This window comes from Watersipora subatra, chromosome 7 (assembly GCF_963576615.1).
Source record: "Watersipora subatra chromosome 7, tzWatSuba1.1, whole genome shotgun sequence".
NCBI classification, from domain to species: domain Eukaryota; kingdom Metazoa; phylum Bryozoa; class Gymnolaemata; order Cheilostomatida; family Watersiporidae; genus Watersipora; species Watersipora subatra.
The window spans coordinates 38,212,796-38,226,735 of NC_088714.1; the positions used below are offsets into that span (position 1 = coordinate 38,212,796).

Here is a 13,940-nt window from a genome sequence, read left to right on the forward strand (position 1 = left end):
AATGGTCATATCTAGGACCTAATAACGGTGAGCTCAATGGTCATATCTAGAACCTAATAACGGTGAGCTCAATGGTCATATCTAGAACCTAATAACGGTGAGCTCAATGGTCATATCTAGGACCTAATAACGGTGAGCTCAATGGTCATATCTAGGACCTAATAACGGTGAGCTCAATGGTCATATCTAGGACCTAATAACGGTGAGCTCAATGGTCATATCTAGGACCTAATAACGGTGAGCTCAATGGTCATATCTAGGACCTAATAACAGTGAGCTCAATGGTCATATCTAGGACCTAATAACGGTGAGCTCAATGGTCATATCTAGGACCTAATAACGGTGAGCTCAATAGTCATATCTAGGACCTAATAACGGTGAGCTCAATGGTCATATCTAAGACCTAATAACGGTGAGCTCAATGGTCATATCTAGGACCTAATAACAGTGAGCTCAATGGTCATATCTAGGACCTAATAACGGTGAGCTCAATGGTCATATCTAGGACCTAATAACGGTGAGCTCAATGGTCATATCTAAGACCTAATAACGGTGAGCTCAATGGTCATATCTAGGACCTAATAACGGTGAGCTCAATGGTCATATCTAGGACCTAATAACGGTGAGCTCAATGGTCATATCTAGGACCTAATAACGGTGAGCTCAATAGTCATATCTAGGACCTAATAACGGTGAGGTCAATGGTCATATCTAAGACCTAATAACGGTGAGCTCAATGGTCATATCTAGGACCTAATAACAGTGAGCTCAATGGTCATATCTAGGACCTAATAACGGTGAGCTCAATGGTCATATCTAGGACCTAATAACAGTGAGCTCAATGGTCATATCTAAGACCTAATAACGGTGAGCTCAATGGTCATATCTAGGAACTAATAACGGTGAGCTCAATGGTCATATCTAGGACCTAATAACGGTGAGCTCAATGGTCATATCTAAGACCTAATAACGGTGAGCTCAATGGTCATATCTAGGACCTAATAACGGTGAGCTCAATGGTCATATCTAGGACCTAATAACGGTGAGCTCAATAGTCATATCTAGGACCTAATAATGGTGAGCTCAATGGTCATATCTAAGACCTAATAACGGTGAGCTCAATGGTCATATCTAGGACCTAATAACAGTGAGCTCAATGGTCATATCTAGGACCTAATAACGGTGAGCTCAATGGTCATATCTAGGACCAAATAACGGTGAGCTCAATGGTCATATCTAGGACTTAATAACAGTGAGCTCAATGGTCATATCTAGGACCTAATAACAGTGAGCTCAATGGTCATATCTAGGACCTAATAACGGTGAGCTCAATGGTCATATCTAGGACCTAATAACAGTGAACTCAATAGTCATATCTAGGACCTAATAACGGTGAGCTCAATAGTCATATCTAGGACCTAATAACGGTGAGCTCAATGGTCATATCTAGGACCTAATAACGGTGAGCTCAATGGTCATATCTAGGACCTAATAACGGTGAGCTCAATAGTCATATCTAGGACCTAATAACGGTGAGCTCAATGGTCATATCTAGGACCTAATAACGGTGAGCTCAATAGTCATATCTAGGACCTAATAACGGTGAGCTCAATGGTCATATCTAGGACCTAATAACGGTGAGCTCAATGGTCATATCTAGGACCTAATATGGTGAATCTTTGATGTGAATCTAACTTTTGCTGTTCAAAAAGAGCTTATAGACAGCATGTCGGTATTTGCAGCTGTCCTATATCTAAAACATACTGTTCATACATTTTGGTTTGAATTAGAATGATGATAGTACATACGATACTCAAAAGTAATGATGAAATACTTTTAAAAGATTAAGCGTAGTTATAAACAATACTAACTACAGCTCAAAATGGAGAAAAAAACTCAGTCGTCAGCAATATATGCACCAGATTTTCCAAATGGGAACCTGCTAGTAGAAAAGAATTAATACGAAAGTGACATGTTATGACAGGTTCTTAACATTTTGCTATTGCCATAATGAAGCAGTTACAAAACCAAGATGTTTGCACAAGTTAAAAAATCGCATGAGTCATTCAAATAATGCATTTCTGTTTAGTTGCTATATAAAGCACTGGCATTAACCAATGTATGCACACTATAACGTGATATACACTCATATTCTAGAGGGAAAGAAGAATACAGCTTAGCAAAAGCATCTGAGAGCACCTCAGTATATCAGTAACTGATCTACCTTTTAAACTTGAAGCCCCCTTAGGCGGAGGGCTGTGCTGTACAACCCTGGTACCTCCAAACAGTAGCCTTAGCTTGCTGTCACAAGTCAAATCTAACACAGCATTTTCTGGAAAAAGAGTGTCATTATGTAGAAATAGTCATGTAGGCATGTAAAGCATGTAAAAGTGTCATGTAAGCAGGAATACACAATCTGAAGAAAAACAGCCCAGCTTCGGTTTGGAAATAGTAAAATGAGAAAACATTTAAAAGGCTGTGGACCAGCTAGGTTTAGACTGTGGACCAGCTATGTTTCGACTGTGGACCAGCTATGTTTAGACTGTGGACCAGGTAGGTTTAGACTGTGGACCAGCTAGGTTTAGACTGTGGACCAGCTAGGTTTAGACTGTGGACCAGCTAGGTTTAGACTGTGGACCAGCTAGGTTTAGAAGGCTTTACACAAGCTAGTTTGATTACCTGCTCCCTTCTCAGCTGCCTCCAGCCACACTGAATTAACAGAGCTTCCGTTATTTATTATTACAATTATAGTTTTGAAAACAAAAGGGTTTGGGTAAAATTCAATTGAAGGACCAGCATATCTGACTCACAACTGTCCGCCCTCCAACAGTACACATGTTTAATAATCACTAGTGTTACATGCTACGAATTTTTGAGCTTTGAAGTTGAGGTTTTGATCGTAGGAATGAGGAGGACGTATTTACATAATTTGTTGCTGATGGGTTTACATGCTACGAAGAAATTGTTGCACAACTGCACGTTTTGTATATTAGCCTGTCACGCTTTTAGCTACAGCTGGGTGCATATTTTATATCACGGCTGACACTATTAAAACGCGTCTAAGGTCAAATGTCAATGGTCTCCTTCCAATTTACAACGACTATTTACGGCATCAGCCAGCTGGTTGTACACAGCCGTATTCTTTTCTTTCCAGCCATCTATCTTTATAAAATGTTTAATGCGACCACCAGGTCGAGCATTGTGATACCTAACACGCCTGGGAACAGAGTGCTCATCTTTTTAGAAAATAACTCGGAAGTTGAAAGAAAAGTTTCCCAACGTTTTGGCATTTTAAAATATTTTGTTTTAAAATTCATAAAATATTTAGGCGTTTTGACATTTTATGATGAAAATCCAACACCGATCGCAGATGCATGCAATAATATGAATATTAGTGTTTACATCATACACAGTACTTCGTTGTTGATACGATGTTTTCAAAAATACCCCCCTTCAGTTAGAAGTTTGAATCGCTTCAAAGAAATAAATATGCGATGTTTGAAACCGTTTACACGCTATGAAGATGAAAAATATTCGAAAAATATAAGAACAAAAATTCGTAGCGTGTAACATTAGTAAATGCGTATACGCTAATACAGTACATTACACACGGAGATGATCAAACTACACAACTACATAAGAAAGTTGCAAATGAAAACTGAACTCGCATCTCCCGCACCTAGAGCAGTGAATCTAATAGTAGATGCAGTAGCTCACACTTCCCTATTTCATATTCTCACTAGTACCAATACATTATTAATAAACTGCAACCGCGCAGAGAGAAACTACAAACATGGGAACAGAACTAGGAACATGGCAAGACACAATCTGAATCTACCATGAGAGTAGAAATGTCTGGCATATAAAATCAGCCAACACCTTTCAACACGAGAGCAAAATTACTAGTCAGGGGAGAAGAGAATAACTCACTATCCAGGTCCTCGATAGACTCCTTCATCACGGGTACAGATTCTCCTGTCAGCATTGACTCATCGACAATACAAGAGCCTTTGAGGAGGAGTATATCACAAGGGATAGGATTGTCATCCTTACTTCGCCCTGTACATCGAACACTTTCAATTAATAAGACTCGTAAAGCAAGCTTAGTAAGGGCATGCTCATGGAACATGAATGCAAACACCTGCATTTTCTGCAAATGTTCTTTAGAAGTAGCAAGCATCTTTAAAGAGAATTTCGTCTCACGTAGCCACTATTAAAGAAACTTCCCAGAGATCTAGAGCGGCCAGTAACTTGGTCATCTCCAACTTCTTTTAGCAGAGTTAGAGAGTGAATGTCTATGAAACTTGAGATAAACCTTTCGCCAACAGTTGTAGCAGATGTGTAGATGTAGCAGACGTGTAGATGTAGCAGATGTGTAGATGTAGCAGATGTGTAGATGTAGCAGATGTGTAGATGTAGCAGACGTAAGAAATTGTAGATGTAAGAAAGTAATGACAAGTTCACTCACCGATAGACACGATGTCTCCAGGTAGGAGAAAATCTGAGTTAAGAGAAATCCACTTGGCATTTCTATAAACCTGCAAAAGGTGCCAAAGTCGGTCATAGAATCTGATTAATAAGCATGAGTTGCATATATTAATCCTTCAACTCCTAGTAACCACTAGTAACCACAATCTACATGTAAATAGGCTGAGAGATTTCCAAATTCCCCTACATCTACACTTCAATTATATTCGTCATAAGAGATTATTGGTGAAATGCTAACCACCACCTGAATGTTGAACTGCGCATGGACCCACATAATCATGACTCGTTATGAGGCCAGCTAAACAGCTGCTAAAAAGAACAAAACTCGACCAAAGATATTTGAGGAACTAAAATCGTCTAACAAAATATCTTTTACAAGAAATCCTATTTCATATTAAGCTTATTTTATGAGTATGATTAGCCTCCCCAGCTTCTTCATAAAACTCTAAAAACCAAATAATCATTTGGTATTTGGTAATAATAATTTGATTACTTGTAGATATATAGAAGGTACAGCTGAAGGTACAAATATGCTTGATAAGTGTTGAGGGAAAGTTAAGTGAGTCAAGAAAGAGTCGAGGACTGACCTGCACTCGGTAAGGCTTGTTGCCCATCTCACGAATCATAGCCATGTTTCTGATTTGCTGCTGAACAAGGGTGCCCTCAAATGCAATCAGCATGAAAAGGGTAAAGAGACTGTAATACCTGTAGTGAATATCAAAACTTATCAATATAAGGCAACTCCCATTGATTAAAACTAATCTGATTAGGATGAACTAGAATGCTTGTTGCTGCTCTGTCATAAGACGGAGCCATGCAACATTAGCACGCACCCACACATTTAATGGAGAATCAGTTTTATAGAGGCTATTTCAATTTACGGATTCACGGTATGACTACTAGATACTGATATTTCAAAGATGTTATTTAACGTATATACATAGATTTACGTTTGTAAATGCATACACATAAATTGTTTTGTATAAATGCATATACATAAATTGATTTTATATATATTTATACCAAAGCAGTTGGTTCGATTTTCAGCAAGCAGAAAAAGTGTATTAACACTCTCTTTAGAGTTGAAAAATCCATCATGTACATGTATTTTTATTTTCATTGCTTCTCAATTATCCCAAATATACTTCAAATAAAATTATAATACATTTTATAAAATAATCAGTATCTTTTTCATATACAGTTACGATGTTCAGTAACAATAACAGTTAAACTAACTGTTTGGGTAGATAAAACTAATGCCATTTAATTACTAAATATATAAAACCATCATCACAGAATAGGTAGTCAAATATGTAACAGGTTGAGGCGAAATACATGAGATAAGAGAAGAAGCTACTGTGACACAACAACCAAAGAACATTACGTAAATCTGTCTATGATAGACCTGAGTAACAACAACCTTGCCTTACCAGTATTCATCCAAACACCAGAGGCCAACACAGAAAACTTGAAAGACGAAGAAGGGAGCGGTGGCTCTTTCTATGAACAGCTCCATGAAAGGTGGAATGTCCATCTGCAGGCTAGAGACAAAGGTTTTACTTGCAATTATTTCAGCTAGGCTTTGACTCATTCCTGACTGATTAATCCCTATTTTTATATGTCAGTCACAACATAGGCATCTACTATATATATACAGTCATACTTCGACTTACGAGCTTAATGCGTTCCGAGACTGAGCTCGTATGTCAATTTACTCGCATGTTGGTGCAATTTATTTATATATAGAACAATTAAATATATATTAATTGGTTTCTATACTCTAAAATATGCAAATAAAACACTCAAAACTAGATATTGTAACAGAAAAAACATGTTGGTTATTGTCCTAACTTACCACATGCTTTCAAAAGGCAACAAATAAAAAACAATGCAAGGAAATGTGATTAATTAAAATGAAAAATTAAATACATACAGTAGCAGCTAACGCTAGCATTTGCCAGGGAGGGAGATATAAGTGTTATTCTTCATTACAACAGTTGAATTTGATAAATTTGAATTTTATCAAAGTCTTAAAAACAAACTTAAAAGCAAACCTAAAAGCAAACTTTCATTTTTCGTAATTAAAATTTCTTCGGCGTTCATAGTTGGAAGTTAGTTTCTCGCTGGTTGGCTAATTTTTCCTTTGTTCCGCTTTCACGACTAGCCGGCCGTTTTAAGATAAACCTATCTAAGGACGTTTACCTTTGTCGCCCTTTCAACGTGTTGCGATTAGGACGGACACTGGTGTCGTCACAAAGGGTTAATGCACGACCACTAACCAACTTGTCCGAAAGTCTATTTTTATAATTTTTATAGATAGCACCGGCCTTTTCACATAGGGGTAAGGCCGTTTTTGGCAGGATTGTGACGCGCGGGACATTTGAACGCTTCCTTGCATACTTCTCAGCTCAAATGCGAAATTCTGGTGTCATTCGTACTGTTTAAGAAAGCACTTGACATCAACTATCACTGAATGAGATTTCATCTTTGTCATGCATTGCATTAACAAATTATGAACCATTAAAGCTGTTGTGACGCGCGGGACCATAATTTGGCATGAAAAACTACTCTTTGTTCAATTGGAAAATTCTTCTGAAATTTTGGACTCACAACATTATTATTTGACAGGATCAAAGCTCTATTGTCTTTCTATTAGGAATACATACCATTTTGTTTTCAGGCCAAAGTTTAATGATTCTGTTAGGTTTGAAAGAAGACTACCACCTGTGACACGCGGGACTGTGACGCGCGGGACAAAAATAACAACTATGAAAAATTAAGCGTTCTTCTATGTTTTGTAGTTGTTATACCACAAATTGTTATGAGTTGCAGTTGTAACATTGAATATACTCATGCTAAACCAACCAATAGTTTAAAATTGCTACATATGGTATTTATTTTATTTAAACATAAAACACATATAACTTGAAGATTGTCAGACTTTCATGCAGTAAACTATTTTTTCTTAAAAAAATATTCTGCTATTATGATTGCCTTATTTTCTAGTACAAAGTGTTTCAGTGACCTGGTAGTTGCTGCTGGTACAATAACTGGAAATACTTTAAGAAGAAAATTCCTGTGGGTGGTTCTTATGTCGTCGAGGTTTGGCCACGTGAACGGCTTGCATGCACGGTGTATGTACTTTATAGTGTAGCTACCTTCATTAGCTTCCCCTGTGAGGATTTCTCCAATGCTGACTTCGGAGGCATAGGCCACTGCGACCAGCGTTTGTGGTAAGAACTGAGTCAATGTTTGTGAAGTATCTCCTGTGGTCACCTTTTGATTAGGTTTGCTGCTCGGTGTGAATGGAACTGGCTGCCAAGTGGAAGAACACCATTCAATCAGAGTAACATCAACATCTTCTTTAATTGCTGTGTGATGGCAAGATCGAATGCCATGAATTGGAGGTGCAGTGGACCGGCGTTCTTTGCAGATCCTTGCTGTTTTAGTGATCATATTTTCTGAGATGTATAAAATCATCATTGGTTTCACTGATTTGAAGTTATTATTGTTGCAGCTTCTGCAAATGACTTTGCCGAGTTTACGACAAACCATCCTCGATATACTGTCATTAGAACCTGTGGTTTGATGCTTTCCCAACACCATCTACTGTACCTTTGCCATTCGATGTCTCAAAAAACTCCAGTCAGCTGGCATACCCATTTCTTCCTTATGGCCAATCAAGATTTGAACTGTGAGCCGATTTTTGATTTGCGAAGCGGATCCATCACTTACATAATGAATATGTTGCCAATTAATATTTTTTGCTTTCAGAGATTTCACAAGTTCTCTATTGAACGTGCAAACAGCATCCTTAGTGTGTTCTAGGCTATCACTAGCTATTGCACAGCATTTTTGGGCTAGGACTCTATCAGCTTATAATAAATCATGACAGTGAATACTGCCACCCCTATTGTAGTTTAGTAGGTGCTTTGGATTTCGGTTGCTTGCTTACAGTTGAAGTTCTCACTGAAATCTTTGTGAATGATCACTTCCCCATTTTTCAATTTCTGTTTGAGATAACTGATTGGTTTGTGTTGACGGTTGGAAGTGTACATATGAAGGGAAAGTGATTTCTGTTGGTATTTCAGCAGCACAAGCAAGTCAGACGATGGCATCAGATCTTCGAGCTTGTTTAGGAAGCCGTTTTCACCATCTCTCCACTGATAGAAATTCAAATGTTCTTTAGCGCTAACAACCAAACTATTGATTGGATTGGCGCCACAAGAGTCACATTCCCTCTTTACACATGATTCATTTTCCATGTTACACACAGTTCTTTTCAGTAGCTCGTGAACAGTAGTAGGCATTTCCAAATAACAGACACTGGTCTGCCGCAGTCCCAGTAGAGCTAATTCCGCATTTTCGCAGTATTTGCAAGCACAGACAATTTGATCATGTCTAGAAACTGGCTTGCAATTTACTGGGCCCAACTTTTAAAATTTACTAGGGCTCACCTTGACATCTAGATATTCCTTACTGAAAATCTCAAAGATGTTACTCAACGTGTAGTTCAGCAGGTGTTTCCGAAGCTTTGGTCGCTTGTGGACAGGAAGTGTGGCATGATGTTAACAGCAATTTGGCCGTCATTAGAATACATGCCAGTTCAGAAAAAAGTCTTACCATATCTAGAAGGGAAACCTACTTTCTCTACTGACTGAAAATTCAATGCGTGAGTGAAAGAGAATTTTTGTGACCGTGCTTTAAAAATACACATTTGGTTCAAAGATTACCTCGTGATTTGCACACTAGGTGTGTGTATCAGAAGTGTAGGCTAATATTGGCACGCTCCAGATTCTGAGTTACAAAACATCATAAAATAATTCTAATTCATTATTTTTCTCAAAGAAACTGGCTTTTAAACTTAGAGTATCTAGCATTACTTTCACATGCCAGGGTATCAAAGAGAACTCCCAAACAAAGGCAGACATCACCATATTATTAAAAATGTCCCGCGCGTCACAAATACTTCCATGTACCTATAAAACAGAAACTTGCAGTATTTTCAGCAAATTGGCAACTTTGGCTAAGCTATAGCAGCCTAAAATCGAATTATAGATAAGAATTTTTCATCTCAGATAGCTTAGGGAGAACAGGCTGCAACTAAATGCACTAAAATTGTGACGCGCGAGACAAACTAATTTTTGCTCGCCTGAATTATAAGGAGAAATTTGCATTTGCTCGGAAAAAACTCATGGGCTATAAAATCCACCCTTGTATTGATTATAAAATGAAACCAAAATTTATTTCAGAATGAATTGCAAAGTTTGAGAGAATATGATCAATTGTCCCGCGCGTCACACACCATACAGTAAAATCCTACTTGCATGCCCAATATTTTCATGAGAGAAGATTTCATTATGAAAACTTTTGCGTGTCCACATGTCTGAACATGTTTACTCGCCAATTAACTGGAAATTATGGTTGCAAAAGGCAGAAAAAAAATTGCCTTTGTGTGTGACACCATGCTTGGCCTTGCCCATAGGCCTTTTCGCCTTTCTTGAAACATCGTTTCAGTTACGCTGTCACTGGCCAATTGTTTATCTTTTATCCAATGCCTGAGCAGTCTCTCCATCAGCGGTCGTGAAGATCGCTGCGTCGTTTAGAAACTATGGTTAGTCCTTTTGCAAACTAAATGCCCGGAATATAACCCTTCGGTTTGATAATTGTAGATGTATTTTTGTCATATTGCTGAGCTAGATCAATCACGCATACACATTTCGCATATTTTACAATAATTTTCCGTTTAATATCAATTGTTATAATTTGCTTTTTCTTTCCATTATCTTTCATTTTACTGGCAAACTTTCAGTCTACGCACCGTACTTTTAATTCACATAATTCTGCACTGCAAATTGCGCACAGAAAACACGGTACAAAAGTATAACCTGAGTAGTTGCAAAATACAGAGTGATGCTGTTCTCATAAAATACCTCTGGCATACATTGCAACTGACTCACGTGCTCGTATCTCTAACATTGTTCGTATGTTAGTGCTAAAACCTGCTTAAAAGCTGGCTCGTATCTCAAGTTTCTCGTACGTTAGAGCACTCGTAAGTTGAAGTATTACTGTATATATATATATATCTAATATTCACACATTTATGTTATCTTAATGGTTGACTTGCAACAAAGTTCACATTACAGTTATTTGTTATCAAACCATTCGCTATGTCTTACTCTGCTGTGTTGTAGGTGCAAAATATGTGGAAATGTGATTACAAGCTCTGAAAAGCTCAAAAACGAACAGTTAATCGCCGCCATAACGAGACTGCCATAGATTAGAATCTCTTTCCAAAACGGCTCAAATGGGACGTAGTTGTACAAGATGGCTTCTGTTTACTCTTTCACACAACCTCATTCGTCGAAATATTTTTACAAATATGCTTGTACAAATATACGCATTCAATAAAACCATGTATATTGTTCTAATGCGTCTATTTCATCATCTTGTAATGCTGTCACTTTCAGTACTGATATCTTATAACCTACCGTGAAAATTTGTTTAATGTTTTAACCTTAGCTCGAAAGAGTACATATCATTGTCTGATAAACATGATGAGCTTGTTGGTCACCTGTGATAATCGAAAAATGCTGCAGATATTATTCGCAAAGTATGGGTCACATGATCAGATTACAACTAGACGATTAGACCAAACCCAAACAAAACTGTAAAGTAGCGAGCATCTATATTTGTTACGGGGTCTTCGGTAAAACCTGAAGTGTTTGTCATAAACTAGTGCTACGAGAAGTTTTATATGGAGCCTTTTATTGGCCTTTCAATTTATGTGAGAACATCACATGACAAAACAATAGCCAAATGTAATGACTATGTTAAAGAAATAAACTGATATCAATCTACGGCGGTTTCGTGATGGCTACGATTAACTGTTCGTCTTTGAGCTTGTAATCACATTCCCACATATTTTGCACCTGCAACACAGCAGAGTAAGACATGATGAATCTTTTGATACCAAATAACTGTAATGTGAATTTTGTTGCAAGCCAACCTTTAAAGAAACATAAACTATTACATTTGTTAGACAACTATAAGTAATGCACTAAAGAAATGAGATAGAACCCGACAATGACTTGATAATGACTAATGTATTTTTATTGCAACCAAGATTCCAGCAAACTAATTAGAACGGTAAATGATAATACTAATGTCTCAGCCCATCTCTAATACACTTTGCTATTTATAGCTGTTGATTTGAATAAACTGCTTAGCAAATTAGTTTGAACAAATAAATTGATAACTTAGAAAAATGTTCTTGTTTTGTGTTTCAGTTATATAAACAATGTGTTTTAAATGCAAACCAGAAAACAATAATGAGCTTCCAGCCATCTGCTACTATTGAGGACAACCAAAATTTATACTAAGAGAGAATACACAAAAGGAATGTTCAGGATACACTAATCCTATGTTGAACTGAAAAAAAGTTTAGATTCCTCAAACTGCTGATGCATTATCCTATAATAATAACAAATGGGAATGGCTGATGACTCACGCATTGTTTTGGTATTTCGTCATGGCATTGGTTATTTGTGGATTATCCAGACCCTTACTTCTTGCATAGTAGCCAATTGTTTCGGAAATTGGAAACTCGACTGCTGAAAACTGTTTCTTCTCTGATGCATCATAAACATATTTGATCTTTTGGAAAACGAACCAAACCATTCCGTCCTAGAATCCAATGATGAATCCCATAGTAATTAAATACTAGGGGGACAAACAAACTAGTGTGACAAACAAATTATCAATAAATATGACTTTGCTATAATGAGTTAAAGAATGATGAGTCAATTTTATAATCAATGATAAATTCAACGCATAGAATGAGCTATTAATGACGAAGGGCTGACAAAAGCAACATATTTTTATTGCAACACAGCAATAGTAGTAGAACTGACTCTACATGAAAGTAGTTATAGCGAATAGCGAGCAAATAAGTATTCAAGAAAGTTTTTTCTCAAAGTTAGGCTATGTAGAAGTATAATCTCTGTATAGAAATATTTGAGGTTTTAAAACAAAGTAAAGAATGACTACTAGCAAACCTGTTTGTGAACATTGACCATCTCTGTGCTTCCATTGTTGGCTGTTGGTATTACTTTAACAAACTCAGCTTCTTGAATAGAAACAGCCTGAAGTTATAACAGCAAAGCTTGCTATGACAAGATGTCAGTACAAACGAGCTCATAAAAAAGATATACATCAACCACTAGTGAAAATAAGACGAAGCATGAGGTAAACTGTAGGATAGTGTTATGAAAAACGCAACTAACGCTAAGGGGTCGTCCTAACACTAAGCCAAACTTACCGAGAACGAAGCCAAACGAGCTCGTATATGGACTGACCAATAACAAAAAAGGCAAACTAGAATTTGTAAAATCCCAATAATCGCAAGAGCAATTAGCCCAGCCTCCCAATAATCGTCTACGCCATAAACAATCGTCCAAAAGTACAGCCATACTGAATATAGCACAATAAACGGAAGGACATATCCGTGAAACACAACAGGAATAGATTTATGTAGAGAAATCGATTTGATGTTCTGATCAATGGAAGCTGCCATATTTTTTTCGAAAGATGGCTAGTTGGCCAATTATACATAAATCTTTGGACAATGTTTAAATTTTTTATTGTCAACATAATAAAATTAATGCAATTTGAAAATACTTTTTTACTGTTTGTAAAATCCAAAAAACATTTTTTGAGATTAAATACTACCTTGCAGATGGCTTGGACCATTGAACTTAAAACCCCTGAAATGGCAAAGGTCACACGCGAGTACGAAAATCCGGCTGACGCCATGTTCGGTTAGCGTTTGAGTTGATTGCATTGTGTTCAACGTGAGAAAGAAATCTACTTTCAGATTTAACAGCTATGGAAGATCACGAATACACCGCTAAATCAAAGGAACAGACTACTGAGATTACTACCAATAATTTATGTAAGAGAAAGAACGGTGTAGGTGCACAGTGCTATTGTTATTCCAGGAACTGCAAAAACTGCAGGAATGGACTTTCAAAGGAAAGGGCATGACATTTCACAAGTGAGCCACTTCGACTAGTTTACTACTAGTTCCATTACTATTGCTAAAGTCTACGACTACTACTAGTTGGGCTACTACTTGTTAGTACTACCACTAGTTAGTTCTACTACACTAGTCACTGGGTGAGTGAGAGTCGATCATTGTCACTACTGAGTGCACGAGTTTGACTGTATTTTGTCGGTGATTAGATAAATTTATAAGCTAGTGAGTGAAATTTTTCTTCCTTCAGAACGAAAGTGACGTAATATCCGGTAATTTTGAAATCGGATATGACGTCACGAATACATGTATTAGTGCCGTCATATTCGGTAATATTGAAACCGGATATGACGTCACTAATACATGCACCAGTGACGTCATATCCGTTTTCAAAATTACTGATACATTGATTCGTGAC

General features: G+C 37.2%; 1 protein-coding gene across 1 annotated transcript in view; it reads right to left on the reverse strand.

The window, feature by feature from the left end:
* The window catches only part of LOC137401120 (endoplasmic reticulum transmembrane helix translocase-like), a 58,127-nt gene extending 45,064 nt beyond the window's left edge, over positions 1 to 13,063 (reverse strand). The window contains exons 1-8 of the mRNA XM_068087486.1: positions 12,809 to 13,063; positions 12,546 to 12,632; positions 11,999 to 12,174; positions 5,919 to 6,029; positions 5,076 to 5,193; positions 4,469 to 4,538; positions 3,931 to 4,059; positions 2,225 to 2,332 (exon numbers count right to left, since the gene is read on the reverse strand). Coding sequence (XP_067943587.1) covers positions 2,225 to 2,332; positions 3,931 to 4,059; positions 4,469 to 4,538; positions 5,076 to 5,193; positions 5,919 to 6,029; positions 11,999 to 12,174; positions 12,546 to 12,632; positions 12,809 to 13,063 — 1,054 coding nt within the window. The remainder of the gene's footprint in view (positions 1 to 2,224; positions 2,333 to 3,930; positions 4,060 to 4,468; positions 4,539 to 5,075; positions 5,194 to 5,918; positions 6,030 to 11,998; positions 12,175 to 12,545; positions 12,633 to 12,808) is intronic.
* Between the last annotated feature and the right edge of the window lie 877 nt (positions 13,064 to 13,940).